Source organism: Mustela nivalis (assembly GCF_964662115.1).
Source record: "Mustela nivalis genome assembly, chromosome: 3".
Classification (NCBI taxonomy): Eukaryota; Metazoa; Chordata; class Mammalia; order Carnivora; family Mustelidae; genus Mustela; species Mustela nivalis.
In genome coordinates, this window is record NC_139022.1 from 180,277,111 (window position 1) to 180,295,574 (window position 18,464).

The 18,464-nt window shown below is 51.5% G+C and overlaps 1 protein-coding gene across 5 annotated transcripts in view; it reads right to left on the reverse strand.

Moving 5' to 3' along the window:
* The window catches only part of PLEKHG4B (pleckstrin homology and RhoGEF domain containing G4B), an 82,993-nt gene that overhangs the window by 27,282 nt on the left and 37,247 nt on the right, over positions 1-18,464 (reverse strand). For all 5 annotated transcript variants that reach the window (XM_082724615.1, XM_082724616.1, XM_082724614.1 and 2 more), the window contains 4 exons: positions 16,088-16,282; positions 15,422-15,545; positions 11,589-11,682; positions 6,318-6,404 (listed from right to left, as the gene is read on the reverse strand). In XM_082724615.1, the coding sequence (XP_082580741.1) occupies positions 6,318-6,404; positions 11,589-11,682; positions 15,422-15,545; positions 16,088-16,282 (500 nt within the window). The remainder of the gene's footprint in view (positions 1-6,317; positions 6,405-11,588; positions 11,683-15,421; positions 15,546-16,087; positions 16,283-18,464) is intronic.

Consider the following 18,464-nt stretch of genomic DNA (forward strand, 5'->3'; position numbering starts at 1 on the left):
ATTTTAAATATCTATGTCCCTAACATATGAGCAAACAACTATATAAACCAATTAATAACACAATCAAAGAAGCACATCAACAATAATACAAAAATAGTAGGGGACTTTAACACTCCCCTCACTGAAATGGACAGGTCATCCAAGCAAAAGATCAACAAGGAAATAAAGGCCTTAAACGACACACTGGACCAGATGGACATCACAGATCTATTCAGAACATTCCATCCCAAAGCAACAGAATACACATTCTTCTCTAGTGCCCATGGAACATTCTCCAGAATAGATCACATCCTGGGTCACAAATCAGGTCTCAACTGGTACCAAAAGATTGGGATCATTCCCTGCATATTTTCAGACCACAATGCTCTGAAGAGCATTCACAAGAAGAAATTTGGAAATAACCCAATACATGGAGGCTAAAGATCATCCTTCTAAAGAATGAATGGGTCATTCAGGAAACTGACGAAGAATTGAAAAAATTCATGGAGACAAATGATAATGAAAACACAATGGTTTAAAACCTGGGGACACCACAAAGGCGGTCCTGAGAGGAAAGTATATAGCAATACAAGCCTTTCTCAAGAAACAAGAAAGGTCTCAAACACACAACCTAACCCTACACCTAAAGAAGCTGGAGAAAGAACAACAAAGAAAGCCTAAACCCAGCAGGAGAAGAGAAATAATAAAGATCAGAGCAGAAATCAATGAAATAGAAACAAACAAACAAAAATAGAACAAATCAATGAAACTAGGAGCTGGTTCCTTGAGAGAATTAATAAGGTTGATAAACCCCTGGCCAGACTTATCCAAAAGAAAAGAGAAAGGACCCAAATAAACAAATCATGAAAGAAAGAGGAGAGACCACAACCAACACCAAAGAAATACAAACAATTATAAGAATGTATTATGAGCAACTATACACAAGCAAATTTGACAATCTGGAAGAAATGGATGCATTCCTAGAGACCTATAAACACCACAACTGAACCAGGAAGAAATAGAAAACCAGTAAGGAGATTGAAGCAGTCATCAAAAATCTGCCAACAAACAAAAGCCCAGGGGCAGATGCCTTCCCAGGGGAATTCTACCAAACATTTAAAGAAGAATTAATTTCTATTCTCCTGAAACTGTTCCAAAAAATAGAAATGGAAGGAAAACCTGCAAACTCATTTGATGAGGCCAGTATTACCTTGATCCCAAAACCAGAAAAAGATCCCATCAAAAAAGAGAATTACAGACCAATACCCTTGATGAACACAGATGCGAAAATTCTCACTAAAATACTAGCCAATAGGATCCAACAGTACTTTAAAAGGATTATTCACCACGACCAAGTGGGATTTATTCCAGGGCTGCAAGTTTGGTTCAACAACCACAAATCAATCAATGTGACACAAAACATTAATAAAAGAAAGAACAAGAACCATATGATACTCTCAATAGATGCTGAAAAACCATTTGACAAAGTACAGCACCCTTTCTTTTTTTTTTTTAAATAAATTTTTTTTTTAAAAAAGATTTTATTTATTTATTTGCCAGAGAGAGAGATTACAAGTAGGCAGAGAGGCAGGCAGAGAGAGAGAGGAAGGGAAGCAGGCTCCCCGCTGAGCAGAGAGCCCGATGTGGGACTTGATCCCAGGACCCTGAGATCATGACCTGAGCTGAAGGCAGTGGCTTAACCCACTGAGCCACCCAGGTGCCCCTATAGCACCCTTTCTTGATCAAAACTCTTCAAAGTGTAGGGATAGAGGGCACATAACTCAATATCATCAAAGCCATCTATGAAAAACCCACCATGAATATCATTCTCAATGGAGAAAAACTGAGAGCTTTTCCACTAAGGTCAGGAACACGGCAGGTATGTCCATTATCACCACTGCTATTCAACATAGTACTAGAAGTCCTAGCCTCAGCAATCAGACAACAAAAAGAAATTAAAGGCATCCAAATCAGCAAAGAAGAAGTCAAACTATTCCTCTTTGCAGATGATATGATACTTTATGTGGAAACCCAAAAGACTCCACTCCAAATCTGCTAGAATTTGTATAGGAATTCAGTAAAGTGTCAGGATATAAAATCAATGCACAGAAATCAGTTGCATTTCTATCCACCAAAAACAAGAAAGAAGAAAGAGAAATTAAGGAGTCAACCCTACTTATAATTGCACCCCAAACCATAAGATAACCTAGGAATAAACCTAACCAAAGCAGCAAAGAATCTATACTCAGTAAACTATAAAGTACTCATGAAAGAAATTGAGGAAGACACAAAGAAATGGAAAAACATTCCATGCTCCTGTATTGGAAGAACAAATATTTTGAAAATGTCTATGCTACCTAAAGCAATCTACACGTTTAATGCAATACCTATCAAAATCCCATCCATTTTTTTCAAAGAAATGGAATAAATAACCCTAAAATTTATATGGAACAAGAAAAGACCTCGAATAGCCAGAGGAATGTTGAAAAAGAAAGCCAACGTTGGTGGCATCAAAATTCCGGACTTCAAGCTCTATTACAGAGCTGTCATCATCAAGACAGCATGGTACTGGCACAAAAACAGACACACAGATCAGTGGAACAGAATAGAGAGCCCAGGAATGGACTCTCAACTCTATGGTCAACTAATCTTCGACAAAGCAGAAAAGAATGCTCAGTGGAAAAAAGACAGCCTCTTCAACAAATGGTGTTGGGAAAATTGGACAGCCACACGTAGAAAAATGAAACTGGACCATTTCCTTACACCACACAGAAAATAGACTCAAAATGGATGAAGGACCTCTGAGACCAATGTGAGAAAGGACTCCATTAAAATCCTTGAGAAGAACACAGGCAGCAACCTTTTTGACCTCAGCCGTGGCAATTTCTTCCTAGAAACATCGCCAAAGGCAAGGGAAGCAAGGGCAAAAGTGAACTACTGGGATTTCATCAAGATCAAAAGCTTTTGCACAGCAAAGGAAATAGTTAACAAAACCAAAAGACAACTGACAGAATGGGAGAAGATACTTGCAAACAATATATCAGATGAAGGGCTAGTATCCAAAATCTATAATGAATTTAGCAAATTCAACACCCAAAGAACAAATAATCCAATCAAGAAATGGGCAGAGGACATGAACAGACATTTCTGCAAAGAAGACATCCAGATGGCCAACAGACATATGAGAAAATGCTCCACATCACTCGGCATCAGGAAAATACAAATCAAAGCCACAATGAGATCCCACCTCACACCAGTCAGAATGGCTAAAATCAACAAGTCAGGAAATGACAGATGCTGGCGAGGATGCGGAGAAAGGGGAATCCTCCTACACTGTTGGTGGGAATGCAAGCTGGTGCAGCCACTCTGGAAAACAGCATGGAGGTTCCTCAAAATGTTGAAAATAGAGCTGCCCTATGACCCAGCAATTGCACTACTGGGTATTTACCCTGAAGATACAAACGTAGTGATCCAAAGGGGCACGTGCACCCAAATGTTTATAGCAGCAATGTCCACAATAGCCAAACTATGGAAAGAACCTAGATGTCCATCAACAGATGAATGGATCAAGAAGATGTGGTATATATACACAATGGAATACTATGCAGCCATCAAAAGAAATGAAATCTTGCCATTTGCGATGACATGGATGGAACTAGAGGGTATCATGCTGAGTGAAATAAGTCCATCAGAGAAAGACAATTATCATATGAGGAATATGATATGAGGAAGTTGAGATGCAATGTGGGGGACTTGGGGGGTAGGAAAGGAATCAATGAAACAAGATGGGATCGGGAGGGAGACAAACCATAAGAGACTCTTAATCTCAGGAAACAAGCTGAGGGTTGTTGGGGGGACGGGGGTAGGGAGAGGGTGGTGGGGTGACGGACATTGGGGAGGGTGTGTGCTATGGTAAGTGCTGTGAAGCCTGTAAGCCTGATGGTTCACAGACCTGTACCCCTGGGGCTAATAATACATTATATATTAATAAAAAAATAAAAAATTAGAAAATTTTTTTAAAAAACATCATATGGAACCACAGAAGACCCCTAATAGCCAAAGCAATTTTGAAAAAGAAAAACAAAGCTGGAAGCGTCATAATTCTGGACTTCAAGTTATGTTACAAGGCTGTAGTAATCAAAACAGTATGGTACTGCATAAAAATGAAAACATGGGCTAATTGGAACAGAATAGAAAACCCAGAAATGGACCCACAACTATAAGGTCAACTAATCTTCCTCAGAGCAGGAAAGAATGTTAATGGAAAAAAGACGGTCTCTTCAACAAACGGTGCTGGGAAAACTGGACAGCCACATGCAGAAGAATGAACTGGACCACTTTCTTTCACCACACACAAACCTAGCCTCAAAAACAAAGACCTAAATGTGAGACCTAAAACCATAAAAATCCTAGAAGAGAGCACGGGGGATAATTTCTCTGACATCGGCCGTCACAACCTGTTTCTAGATCTGTCTCCTGAGGCAAGGGAAACAAAACCCAAAATAAATTATCAAGTGTTCATCAAAACAAAAGCTTCTGCACAGGGAAGGGAAGGGAACAGCCAACACAACTAAAAGGCAGCTATGGAGTAGAAGATATTTGCAAATAACATCCTTGCTTAAAGGGTTCGTATTATCCAAAATATTTAAAGAACTTCTAAAACTCAACATCCTCCCCCCAAGAAAAATCCAATTGCAAAGTGGGCAGAAGTGACAAGCAGACATTTTTTCAAAGAAGACATCCCAGCGGCTACGAGACACATGCACAGATGCTCGACATCACCTCCGACCCACGGGCCCCGTCGCACCTGACAGAGCGGCCGACACCACCAGGGACGATGCATGCTGGTGAGCACGTGGAGAAGGGCAGCCCTCTTGGACCGTGGGTGGGGGTGCGGCCACTCTGGAGAACCCGGCAGAGGTTCCTCAGTTGGTTAAAAGTACAACTGCCCTCCGGCCCAGCCACTGCACTACTGGGTATTTACCCAACGGGACACGAAAACCCTGATTCAAAGGGATACGTACACCTTGGGTGCTTGTAGCGGTGTTATCAACAGCAAGCTGTGGAGAGAGCCCCAGCGTCCACCAACAGAAGGACGCAGCAAGAAGGCAGGCTGCTTACGTGCAGTGGAATCCTGTGCAGCCGTCAGAAGTAGAGTTTAGTGATTCATCACTTACGAACAACACCCAAAACCATGAGACCTTGCAATGAGATCCGGCCAACTGCCATTTGCAGTCGTGTGGATGAAGCACAATAAATCAGAGAAAGACAAAAACCACGTGATTTCACTCATTTCTGGAATTTAAGATGAACACAGGGCAAGTGGGAAAAACAGAGGGAGGGACCCAAACCATAAGAGACTCTTAGCAACAGAGAACACACTGAGGGTCGCTGGCGCAGGGTGGGTGGACGGTGGGCCAGATGGGGGATGGTTAGGGCACTTGGGAGGAGCACTGGGAAAAACTAAAAATAGGTAAAATTAGATTGTGGGATGAGTTGCATCATTCCATGCATATACTAAAAATCATTGACACGGTTTGATAAATGATTTGTATGGGACATGAACTATGTCTCAGTAAAGTTGCCTTTGAAAAGAAAGAAAGAGAAAGAAAATATCTAGACTATCACTTCTCGAAATTCCAAAAAGTAAAAGTGCAATAAAGAGTGAAAAACAAAAAAAAGACCTATGGGGCAACATCAGTGTGTGTAATCAAAATCCTAGAACAAGGGGAGAGAATGAAGCAGAATAAAACATTTCAAGAAATGATGAATGAAACTTTCCTGAATTTGGTGATAGACATAAATTTAAACATTCAAGTTCAGCCCAACCTAAGAGGATAAAGATAAAGAAAACCACGTCACGTTCTAGTCAATTTGGTGAAAAGAAAGAGAACATCTTGGAAGTAACCAAAGGAAAATGACACATTTTCGATAGATGAGCAATCACGTGAACTACAACAAACTTTTCGTCAGAAACTGTGGAGGCCAGAAGACACCAGGAGACCCCTTTAAAGGGCTGGAAAACACACGAAGGCCTTCTACAAGCCAGAACTCTGTGTCCAGCCCCAAAACCTTTAAGAATGAAGGCAAACTAGTTTTTAGATAAAAGAGAAAGAAGCAAGAAGAGGTAGAGAAGAAAAATCCGATTTTTAAGTCTTCTGTTGCCGCACTCTTGAGGGTCCCGCAGAAACTGAAAGGATCGGGGATGGGCTTTCAGGCTCTTACTTAGACGGATGAAGCACGGATTCACACCGAGTTTTTAGGATGTTTTATCTCATCTACTTCAGTTTGTGTATCACCCAGAGTCATACCTACTCCTGAGGGTCTAAAGCCACTACCTGAACTGTTCCATCCTTGTCAGGCCTAAATCCCGATTCTTTATTCACCAACAGCACAATAGTATGAATTATGGGAGGAGGCGTGTTCTGAAATAAGAAAGAAATACTGATTAGCTTTCTAATATTTAACGGATTTCATGAAATTGTCTAACTTGACGGATGCTACTTCTGCTTTGATATTTTCCCCAAGTACCTCAAAGGTATAACTGCCTTTGCTCTAAATGGACATTATTGGACCTTATAATTTGACCAATAATTGACATTATTTGACCTTTTGCATGTAAATTTTTAGTGATAAGTTTGTTGGTTATAATTTATGGATAATAAAATGCACCCTCTCAAATATAGAGTTCTCTAAATTTTGACAGAACTTATAGTCCTGGAATCACCATCACAGTCAAGACATATACAACGGTTCAGCAGCCCCCAATTTCCCGAAGCTGCTCTGGCAAGCCCCCCGGCCTCTGGCAGTTACTGATCTGTCTCCTGCGTCCATAAATTTGCCTGGTCCAGATATCTACACACGGCCTCCCGCAGCACAGGCTGCTTTCACTTAGCACAGAGCACCTGCCACTCGGCCGAGCCGTGGAGGCTCCTGGTTCGTTCCTTTCTACGGAAGAAGTCCCCGGCCCGCAGGCGTTACAGCTCCCCCACCGCTCACCCTACCGCTAGAGGACATCTGGCTTGTCTCCAGTTTGTGGCAACCGTAGGCAAAGCCCCTCTAAACTGCATGTGAAGGTAAACATCTAGCGGTAGGATTGCGGGGTCTCGTGGCAAGTGTGTTCTAACTTCTGAAGAAACTGGAGTGGTTGCGCCACTTGCATTTCCAGGAGCAACACTGAGCCCTCGCTACGGGCAGGTTTGGTGTGCTACCTCATTTTGGTTACAAGTCGTGTTTCTCCAGTGATTGCTGGTGTTGAACGCACGTTTCCGTGCTTCTCTGCCCTTCGTATATCTTCTTGGGTCAAACGTGTTCAAATCTCAGCCGTATTTCCTTGGGCTGTTCACCTTGTTGCCGAGTTCTGGGATTTCGTGTATTTTAGACACAAGTTCTTTATCAGATCTGTGTTTTGCACACATTGTCTCCCAACTCCTGGCTTGTATTTTCATGTTAGTGACAGTGTCTTTTGAAGAAAAGGTTTCAAAATTTTGATGAGGTCTACCTTCTCATGGTTTCTTCACGGGTCGCGGTGCCGCTGTCACAGCTGAGGCGCCTCAGCCCGACGAAGGTCCTGAAGACCTTCTGTTTCCTCCTGGTGGTTCTTAGTAGCGCACACAGGGCTGGGACCCACTTGTGATTTTTGTGCACAGTATGAGGCATGTGTTCCGTATTGGGGTTCCAACCCTGTTTTGTTTGGTTTTGTTTGGACATGTTTTTAAACTTTAAACAAACCTCCTTGACTTCTGTTTGCTAGATTACATTGAGGTCAGATCACTCAACAATAAAATTATTTTATTTTCATAGTGCTTGCTTCTTCACTCATATTTTCTAAAGCTTTAATTTTTAAGTTTCTTGTAGGAATAAGCAGACTTTAGGCTTTTGGTAATCCCCAATACCGATCCCCTATTTGACTGGATAGGCCTCCAAAATAACCAGTACTTAATTTGTATTAAATTAATCTTATCTATTTACATTTTTGTTATGTGGCTTCTTATGAATGACATTCCACAAACATTCATTTCATGAGTCATAAACATTCATTCGATGAGTAAAAGCCATAGAAAACCATAGAAAAAACATTCCTGCTTTTTATTTGAGTCATTTTCTATTTCTCTCACTCAGTTTAGGTCAACTCTTCGGTTATTATGAATTAAGACTACACGGTTTTGTGAAGTGTTTCGTATTTCTCATATATCCCTACTTGAGTGATTTTTACTGGTAGGACTTGTTGCTACTGCGGAGGAGACGGGAGTGAATTTTCAGACAAGTGAGAACACAGTTTGTGCCTCAGGACGAGCGTTGTATCAGCGTGCAGAAGTTACGTGCTGTAGGTGGGGGAGGGATAAGTAATCCTCAGCATTTTCTTCCACCATGAAATGAAAAAACCATCATTTCCTTTTCAAGATGTAAATCTTATGTATTGGAACTTTAATGATTCAATAAATTTGAAGTATCGTCACTGGAGGCAGTTAGGAGATTCTATTGCTTGCCCTGTACAGAAAAATTTCACGACTTCCGTGTATTCCTCAGAAATAAAACTGAAAATGGAAGCATGACCCTTAAATTCGGCTTATTTCCAGGTACCTGGCTCGGGTTACAGCTCCTGTATTGCCTGAGCCAAACCCGGGGTGGTGGGAAGCCTCCCCCTGAAGGAGGCCCCAGACCTCTGGGCAGTCTGGACATCGCACGCGGAGGAGGGAGAAGACTGGATTCCCGGCGTTCCGTCGAAGATCCACTTGCAACAGAAACTGAAAGATGCAGCGGCGCCTCTCCCGCTTCTGCTCTGGGAGAGGTGTGGGCAGAGAGGGACTGTCCTACTCAGGGCTCATTCCACCGCGTGGGACCCGAGTGGCCCAGGGCTTAAGGAAGCCCAAACAAACAGAGGGGCTAGGTGTTCTCACCCAGGAAAAAGGTAGGTGGTTCCGTGGGCAGCTGCAGGGCTCAGAGGCCACGCGTGCGGTGGGCCGGGGTCTCGCACACAAGGGCATGGGTGGCTGCTAAGCTTGTGCATCAACAAGGAGGGCTCGGGCGTCGGTCTTTGGGGCTGGACACTCAATTTTCAAGTTTTTATGAGATGCCCAAGAAGTCAAGGCCACCCCAGTCCTCTGGCTCCTGGGAATTCCTGCAAAGCCGCAGACGTGCCTCAGTGTCCCAGGTCTGTGACCTGTTTGCACATGACACACAGAGCACGGCACAGTGAGGAGCCCGCAGGCAGCTGCAGGCTCGGCGCTCTTCCTGGCCCCCACGTGACCTCGCACGAGGCCAGGGCCACACGGGGCCCTCGTCAGGGGGTGGCGGTGGTCACCCTGACCTCCACACCAGCCCCACGTGGGACATTGTCGTGCGTCTGCCTGGGTGTCTGCCCGAGGTCCTCGAGCCCTGCACGGCGAGAGCGGCCCCAGCCCGGCCTCCGTGGCCTCCCTGCGCCAGGGCCATGCAGCGCAGACCACAGACCGGAGGGGTCTGGTGAGGAGCCCGTGGAGCCCAAGGCACCAGCGCCACCTGCTAACCCGGGAGCACCTCGTCCTGGGCGCAGCAGCGAGTCCTTGCATTCCCGGCTTCCCCCCTCATCTGAAACTTGTCCAGGGTGGCCACGGCCATTGTGGCCACGGTGACCAGCAGGAGCGCCATCCAGGGCTGGCAAAGGGTCTGGGGAGAAGCGAGTGCAGGGGGCCTGCCCACCACCGGCCGCCCCCGGGGCTGAAGGCATAAGGAGTGAGGAGAGCAGAGCAGCGGGGAGGCCGGGGGAAGCCGAGGAGGGGCTGCTCCTGAAGGCAGGGTCCGTGTGGCGCGCCCGGAGGGTCAGGAGCTGTGGATGCTCGAGCCCGGCTGACGGCCACACGCTGCTCCCAGCGGACACGTAAGGCAGATGGAATGGTTTCCAGAATCTGGTCACAAGTTCTGCTTGCAGCTTCAAAGCCACTTAAGCAACAGCAACAATTTAGTTCAGCTTCAAAGGCAGAAACAAGTTTTTTTTCTCTGTATTGCCACAAGCTGCTATTTCTAGGGAGCCGTGTGGACCGGTGTGCGATGACCGGGTTAAACACCCGCTCCCGAGCAGTGTGCGTCTGAGGCCCTAACAGCCCTGCGCCTCTGTCCCCCGAGGACGCCGCGACCAGGCTCCAGATGGAAGACCTTCCTCCCGCAGTCACAGGACTCTGAGGAGCCCTGCCATCGCCCAGCAGCCCTTCCTCCTTGGAGCAGAGCGTCCTTCAGAATCCGTTTGAAAATCCATCATCCTTACTTTCCCAGAAGGCTTCCGGTAACTTCTCTTTGCTGCTCTATGAAACTGCACGTGGCTAAGAGAAACCAGAATCTCAACAGGCGCTCAGAGGAGCATGAACATGAACATCAAGGAGCGGAACATGAACATCAAACCGGACGACCTCCTGCTTGCCGACATCCGAGCCCAGCGGCTGGTCGAGAGCAGGGGAGGAGCTTAAGGGGTCTATGCACCTTCCAGGTGTTCCGTGGAAACCGAGTTTCGGCAGGTCAAACCTGTCGTGCCGTGTTCGAGGCGCTAACTCAGGCTTTCCTCCTGCTGAGAGCCTGGCTCGGCCTCTGAAACGCGGACTTGCGCACGGAGGGCCGCTCCGAGGGCCGCGACGGCACCGCTGGGTCGGCCCCTCCTCCTCGGAGTCTGCTCCTTCGCCTCTGTGTCCGACAGGAGCTGCCCCCCTGCCAAGTGCCCTGACCGGGATGCCTGCTCCTGCCAGCCCGTCCCGCCGCCGCGCCCCCACCTCCGCCTGCCCCCCAGCCCCGGCCCCGTGCACCGCCTGCCTGCCTGCCGGGGCTCTTCTCTCCCCACATGCCGCTCTCCGGTGCACTGACCGCACTACCATCCGGATGGGCCTCGACCTCCACCTCAGAGTCCTTCCTCGAAAGAACTTCCACGTGGCGTCCCTATACATAGGAGCCTGGACGGAGCCTGACGGACGCCTACACCTTTAGCAGAGACTCAACAGAGGGAACAGACGTTCACTGACGGGGACGGAGGACCTCGGACTCCAGCACAGCGCTTGGCCCATGAAGGCCCCTGTGTACACACGTCTGAGGGAGCGAGAACCCTCTCGGGCGCCCACCTGGCCCTGGGGGTGCCTTCCTCCCTGTTCCAGGGACTTCCACTTCCCTCTTGGTTTTACTCACATCCCCAAATCCAGGTCAGGTCTTCCCAGGGTGACGCAAACCTGCCACACCCTCCCTGGACCTCACCGCAGAGGTGGGCAGGTCCGTACCTGCCCCACGGCACCCACAGCTCCATCCCTGTCTGAGGAGGCGCGGCGTGAACCCCTGCATGCTGATTTCCTTGGGCACCAGATAAGGACTGCTGTGGAGGGGAGAGGTCCTGCCGGCACAGCCTGGTCCTGGCTGACCCGGAAGGTCTGCAGTGACCACGCAGGAGAGGACGTGCCCGGCCTGGGGTGGGTGCCCACGGTGGACGGGTGAGAGCCCAGCTCTTCCTCTGCTACCTTCCACGGCCATGCTTGGGACCCTCAGCTCAGCCCGAGAGTCACACTGGGGGTGAGTCCTGGCACGGCTGCGCTCAGCTGCTCCTGTCATGAGGGAGCCCCATGCTCGGTGTCCTGAGGACAGGAGTCACCCAGACTCACCTGCAGCGCTGCCAGAGCCTGGAAGAGGGCAGGGGCAGCTGGACCCTCACGAGCGTCCACCACGACGACCAGCCCCAGCTCCCGCACCTCCTTCCTGGGGGGAGAGACGGTCAGCGTTAGCCACTGCGGGTAAAATCCCTTCCACGATGGGGGTCTTCATCTCTGGGTGAGACGCAGCCTCGCCCACATGCCCTTGGCTCCCCCAGTCCCCAGACACACATTAGTCTGCTGCTTGCCGAGGCGCCGAGCTGCATACCGGGTGCGGACAGGGCAGCTGGGGTCATGCTGGGGGCAGTCATGTCTGACGGCCGCTCCAGCAGGGGGGCTGCTGCTGTCCTTCCCACACGGCCCCGTCGCGCGCGGAGGCCCTGGTGCTGTCCTGGGCTGGGCTGCTTGTTCGGGCCGGAGCACCATGGGGACCCTAATCTGATGGACCAGCACCACACGTGGCCAGTGGGTCTCAGGACTGCGGCCCAGACCCGGCCTTCGGCTCCCCACGTGTCCGGAGCAGGCGTGGGAGAGCAGAACATCCTCTAAAGGGCAGAAGTCCGCCAGGTTCTTGCGACACCGCCGCGTACCAGCTCTGGCCCTACTGTGATCACGACCGTATGCTTCCATTCTAACTGCGGCACGGTGACCAGCTGGGGCGAGGTGGCCTTTCCAGCCCCACCTTCCCGGAGGGACGGATGCGCCGCCTCGGCCGTGTGCGTGGGGGCCGGGCTCGGACAGATAGGCCCACGCGCTCTGGCCCGCTCGCACAAAGTGAACGGAGCCGCGGGTCAGACCAAAGCCCCATCCTGACCGGGAGGGTGGCTGTGCCCCCCAGCGACCGTTCAGGGCTGCCCCGGAAGGGGGGTTCGTTTCGGGGAAGCTAGCGTCGTAAGGACGGCGAGGAGGCTGCTGTTCGGACGTCAAAGCCAGACCAGAAAAGGCTGGGAAACGCCCCCACTCTCCCCCACAGCTGGCCAGCGGTGTGTCCACGCCTCCCTGCCACGGAGGCTGTTCTGAGACTCGCGTGGCCCGGAGCAGGCCCGGCCGGTGCTGTCAGGACCTCGGCACGATTTGCGACTTCCTCCGAGGGTCCCGTGTCCCTCCCCCCCACCGTGACCTCCCCCTTCTAACTCTCCTCCCACTGCTCCCCCGTGGTCTCACGGCCACCCTGGCTGGTTCAGCTTGGGACGTGACCCCCGGTGCTCCAGACCCGCACATCCTCCTCCACCGGCCCATCCACTTGGTGGCTTTGCTGAAGGGGATGGCCACAGAGTGAACGAGGCCCCCCTCCGTGAGGGCTGCTTCCCAAGTTCAGAGACAGTGGACACCCCCCACCCCCTATGCCGGGCGGGTGGAGGGGAAGCCCAGGACTCGGAGTTCAGCTAGCATAGGATCAGACAGGAGGAGATGCCCCAGCATGGCCCCCCCAGACCAAATTTGCTTCTCTCCACCTGTCGCCTGTGGGGGATGGAGCTGGCTGGCCTCCCCGGGCTCCGCTGGGGCCCCTGGACACGGTCATATCTGCCCTAGACTCCCCGGGCCCGCATTTCTGCAAGAGAGCCACGCCGTGTCCCTGGGTCACCTTGGCTTCACCACCGGAGGTCTGCGTGGCCTTCAAGCCCGGGGCCCCCCACCGGCTTGGCCCCGTCCCTCTTGCCTCCTGCCTCAGGAAGTGACCGGCTGCGGCTCTGTGTGTGCTCTTCCTCCTGCTCAGAATGTCCTTCCTGTCTTGTCTGCAATCATGTGTGTCCCCCAGGACACAGAGTACCCCCGGAGGCCCCACCCCTGCCCGAGGCTGCAGCCCCTACCAGCGCTGGGGGCTTGTCTTATGCTGGGAGACCCAACAACCTGGGTTCCCATGTGCGTCCCCTGGAGGGCAGGAGCCACAGCCTGTTCTTTGCTGTTCCCTCCTACAAGTGCTGGATGGACGGATGGATGTCAGCCAAGACCCATCTGACTTCAAGATTCCGAGTATCTGAGAGTTTGACGGCAGCCCGTGTACTAGGCAGGCTCCCAGGAGCACATGGCTCCCTGTGACGCAGCGGGCATCACCGGCGACCAGACGTGGCTGGGCATGCCCCCTTGTAATTAATGACGACTCCTGGGGGACTTTGTTCTGGCAGCCGAAGGCCGGTGTCCCGTCCCAAGAGGAGCCGCGGTCAGTCAGGGCGCTAACAAAACCCCCGTGTTTCGGGGGGGAATAAGCAGCTGACCAGGAGGCTCCTCTGTGAGGTGCCCAAGTGCCTGAGGGCGGGCCAGGCTCCTGCTCTGGGCGGGGTGGGCGATGGGCTGAATTTTCTGTGGGAAAGGCAGAGGGCTCCAGATCCAGGGTCAAGTCTTGGTCTCCAACCCCACAGATTAACGCCACTGCTGGTGTTCGGCTGTGGAGTGCAGAGGACAGCACTCAGTCCGGCAGGCCGGCCAGGCCGAGCAGGCAGAACCTCTACAGACGACAGACAGCTGCCGTCCTCTCCATCAGGGCTGCTCTGCACGTCTGCCCTGAGGTCATTCTAGAGCCTCCTGTGAACGGAAGCCGTTGATAAACCGAAAACGCCTTTATCTTAGAGCTTTGGCATTTACTTGAGGCTTATAAGCTGAGACAAGGATCAATCTGTATTTTTTTTCAGGGTATTTCTTTATATTTTGAAGTCTGTGCTGAAAGGCAAGTTTGAAGCCCCAGGCTCACCCAAGGCAGTGAAACGAGAGCCCTCAGAGAACAGGGAACCGAGCTCTGGGAGAGGGTGTCGGGGAGCACACTTTCTTTCCCTCCCTAATTGTTCCCACATGGAATCTGCCTACGCTATTTCGGAGGAAATCCCAGCAGCAAGTTCACGTGCCGCAGGGAGCACAAGGTTGCGTGCGATGAGGCATCACTAACGTGTTCCCACGTGAGCCCTTCGTGTCGCTGAGGGCACCATGGGCTGCACCGTGAGGACGGCGCTCCGGACGTCCGTCTTCAGGCTTTACGCAGACGATCTCCGATCCCTCTGACACAGCTTTGGGACAGCGGCTACATCTGGTTCTGCGGAGGACACGGGGACGGGGGAGCACCAGCTACCCGCCAGGAAGGGTACAGCTGGGCTCTGGAGCCAGGCGTGTGACTCTGGAACCGAGCTCAGCAGCTGGCAATGCTCCCTCCGCTAAGGGCTGTCTCCATCCAGCACCTCGGGGACTCTTGGTCTGGTGGCCACGAGGGCCGTCCCAAGCATGCCTGCGTCGGATGGGTAAGTAGTATGAAAGAGCTCACTGCAGCCGCCCTCGACTCCTGCTCTCCTTGCTCTGTCCTCGGCCCACGAGGGGGATCTGAGGCCCTGCTCTGGTGCACACTTGTTCCACACGTTGTCAGGCACGAGCCAGGTGGTGTGCCTTCCTAGAATCCCACGTCAGGGAGGACAGCCCCTCGTAAGGGGCTGGCATGCGTTCTTCCTGGCCCGCGGCATCGCCTAGCTAAATGTGAGAGTCACTTAGCATCAGTCAGTCTTTGCTGCTTCTGTGTGATTTCTTGACCCACTGATTCCATCCGTTAGGTCTTTATCCAGAGAGAGGCAGAGCATTAAAGATGTACAAACGTAAGACTTACAGCAAGTGCTAACCAATGCAGAGCAACACGCACAAAGGCTAGAGTGTGTGTGACCTCGATTCAGTGGGAGAGGTCAAGGTGAGCAGGAGGAGAGGAAGGCATGCAGGGAAAAGACAGCAGGAGCCCGAGAGGCAGGTGGAAGCCTGCTGACCGTGCCACGGGGGGCCCCCAAGGCTGCAGACAGAGACCCTCGCGTGAGGACATGAGCTCGCACAGGGTTACCCCCAAAGGTCTGAAAGGTGGGAATCTGGCCCAGTCCCACCTGGGGATGCCATGGAAGTACAGCAGCAGGCGGGTCAGCTCGGCGCTGGAGGCGTGTCTGCTGGACCAGAGCGGGCCCTTCGTGCAGACCTGCACCACGGCCCTCCCTTGGTGGTCTCGGGTCCCTGCAGAAACAGAGGGCGTCATTAAGGGGCAGCCCCCATGGGGATGTGCATGGCTCCAAGCTTGAGAAGTACTGAGCGAGGGTCTGCAGACTGCTGAGGTCTGGTCTTAGATGTGAGATCTGCCAGGAGAGAGGGCCTGGCACTCACCTGGGCAGGCGACAGCTATGTTCTCCTCAAAGGGCGATTGTGCACTGCTATGGCCTGAATATTTGTGTTTCCCCCAAATCCTTACGTTGAACCCTACCCCGCAGTGTGGTCATACGAGGAGCTGGGCCCCTGGGAGGTGCTTACGTTACGGGGGAGGAGCCCCACGAACGGGACCCACTCCTCTTACAAAAAGACCCCAGAAGGCCCCCCCCACTCCTCCCACCACGTGAGGACACAGTGTAAAGGTGTCAACAGTGAACCAGGAGGAGGGGCCCTTGCTAGAACCCGACTGTGCTGTCCCTTTGAACTTGGACGTCCAGCTTCCCGAACTGGAGAAACACACGTCTGCTGTCTAGACGGTGCCTCTGGCCCCTTGTCACTCCTGCCGTGCTCACCGGGGAGGGCGAGGAGCCCCGACTGCAGGAGCTCCCGGCTGACCTCCAGCACCTGCCTGGGCATCTGGCTGGGCACGTCTCCCGTGCTGGGTGGCTGTCCTCCTCCCTCGGGGCACAGTGGCTCAGGCACATCTGGAATCCAGCCAGGATCGGGCCGACGGAAGGGGCCGCTGTCTGCGTCGGCACCAGCAAGACCTAGTCGAAGACAAAGGGTTTCTCTGGTTTGAAGGCAGCTACTCAGCTTGCCACAAACACCAGGAGGAAATCGTGTGTGAAGATACTGGGTCCCATGAGAACTAGTCCCATCTCTGGTGGAAAACACCTGTAGGACGGGCGCATTCCTGAGCAGTCGGGCAAGAATGAACACATAAAGATGGAACATTCCAGCGGCACCAAGACTGCTCCCTACGTAAACACTCTTCAGGGAGAAAATTTTTATACTGAATAATGTCATCCTAATTTATTTTCTCACACAGATTTCCCAAAGAGTGTCACAAAATATATCCATAGGGGGTGAGAGCACCCTGAGGGCAGGCAGCGGTTGGGGTTGTGTCGCCCTCACCCAGGGTGGGGGGACCGGGATCTCCTGCGCCACCCTGAAGAGGAGGGCTCGTGTGTGTGCACCAGCTTGGGGGAGACAGCAGAGGCCCAGGCTTGTGGTCGGCCGCTCCGCCGTGCGTCTGCGCTGCACTCACAGGGGATGAGCCACACGGCACAAGAAGCGGCAGAATCAACCCCAGCCTTGCAACGCCCAGGGCCTGTGTCACCCCAGTGAGGGGAGGGGTGGTCTTGGCCAGAACTGGCGGGCACCTAAGACCCTGTGGGTCCCCTGAACCCATCCGGCTTTGCTTTCCTGTCCTTAGCCTCTTCCTGAACTTACAGGCCTCAGGTCTTTCAACTCTGTCAAGGGCTTTCTCATTCTAGCTGGAAACGCCAGAAAAGCCCCCAGCATTCTGTATAGTTATAATCTATCTATATCTATATGTCTATTTTAAAAACAACTTTGGGGTGTCTGGGTGGCTCAGCCAGTTACGAATCTGACTCTTGATCTCAACTCAGGTCTTGATCTCAGGGTCATGAGTTCGAGTCCCACCTTGGGCTCCACACTCGGCGTGGAGCCTGCTTTAAAAAAAATAATTTTAAAAAAGATTTTGTTTATTTGAGAGAGAGAGAATGAGAGTGAGAGAGAGCATGAGTAGAGAGGTCAGAGGGAGAAGCAGACTCCCCCGATGAGCAGGGAGCCCGATGCGGGACTTGATCCCGGGGCTCCAGGATCATGACCTGAGCCAAAGGCAGTTGTTTAACCCACTGAGCCACCCAGGTGCTCCCCCAAAATAATTTAAAAAATAAAGTAAAATAACTTTATTTCATATATTTTACGTATAATTAAAGTCACTCATTTCAAGTATATAATTAAGAGGATTTTAGCAACTTTACCCAGTGGTGCAACTATTACCGCAGGTCAGTTTTCGAACATTTCTATCCATCTAGAAGGGCCCCGCCCACCCCTGGTGACCACCTGTGCTCTTTCTGTCCTGGACCATTCACACAAACGGAAGCAGACAGGACGGGGGTCTCTCGCGTCTGAGGTCTTTCTCTCAGCACAACTGCTTTGGAGGCTCACCCCTGATGTCCCCGGGTGAGTGCCATTCCGAGGGTCACCCCTGATGTCCCCGGGTGATGTCCCCGGGGTGAGTGCCATTCCTCTCGTGGGTCTCAGCCCACGGTCCCTTCACCAGTGGATTGGTTATGCCGCACAGTATCCTTGAGAATGAATATCTTCATGTATGTTCACGTAGTTTCTAGAATACATCAGCACCACTGGTAAAATTTTGGGGTGCCCAAGTGTTCTACAGTTTTAATTCTGCACCGACCTCAAGCTTCCTCACATGGACGCGGGAGCAAACAACACATTCATGCGGACTTTTCTTATTAGACGGCTTCCTAGCTGGGGAGGTGATTCATGGGGCTCTTCCTGGATTCAGCTCGCAGACCCTGGGACAGGACAGGAGCGCTCTGAGGTCCCTCGGGCTACAGCATTGACGTGGCCGGGAGGAACAGCAGTGCCTCCTGTGGCTCATCGAGAAACAGCTGTCCAGTCGCCACGGGATGAATGAATATGATATCCTTGAAATGAACTGAAATGTCACATATAGTGTTTTGAAATTACATTGATTTTATGTCAAAGAAGAGACAAGGCAAAGCCTCGGGAGCTGGAGCAAATCGGAGTAGAGGGAAGTGAGTCGGAGCAGGAAAGAAGCATCTGGAACGGGGAGAACCCGCCGGGACCAGAACCAGACGGATCAGCAGCCGCCGCAGGAACAGGGGCCGGCGTCTGTGCTGCGGGGGAGCGAGGAGCGAGCAGCTGCCGCTCTGC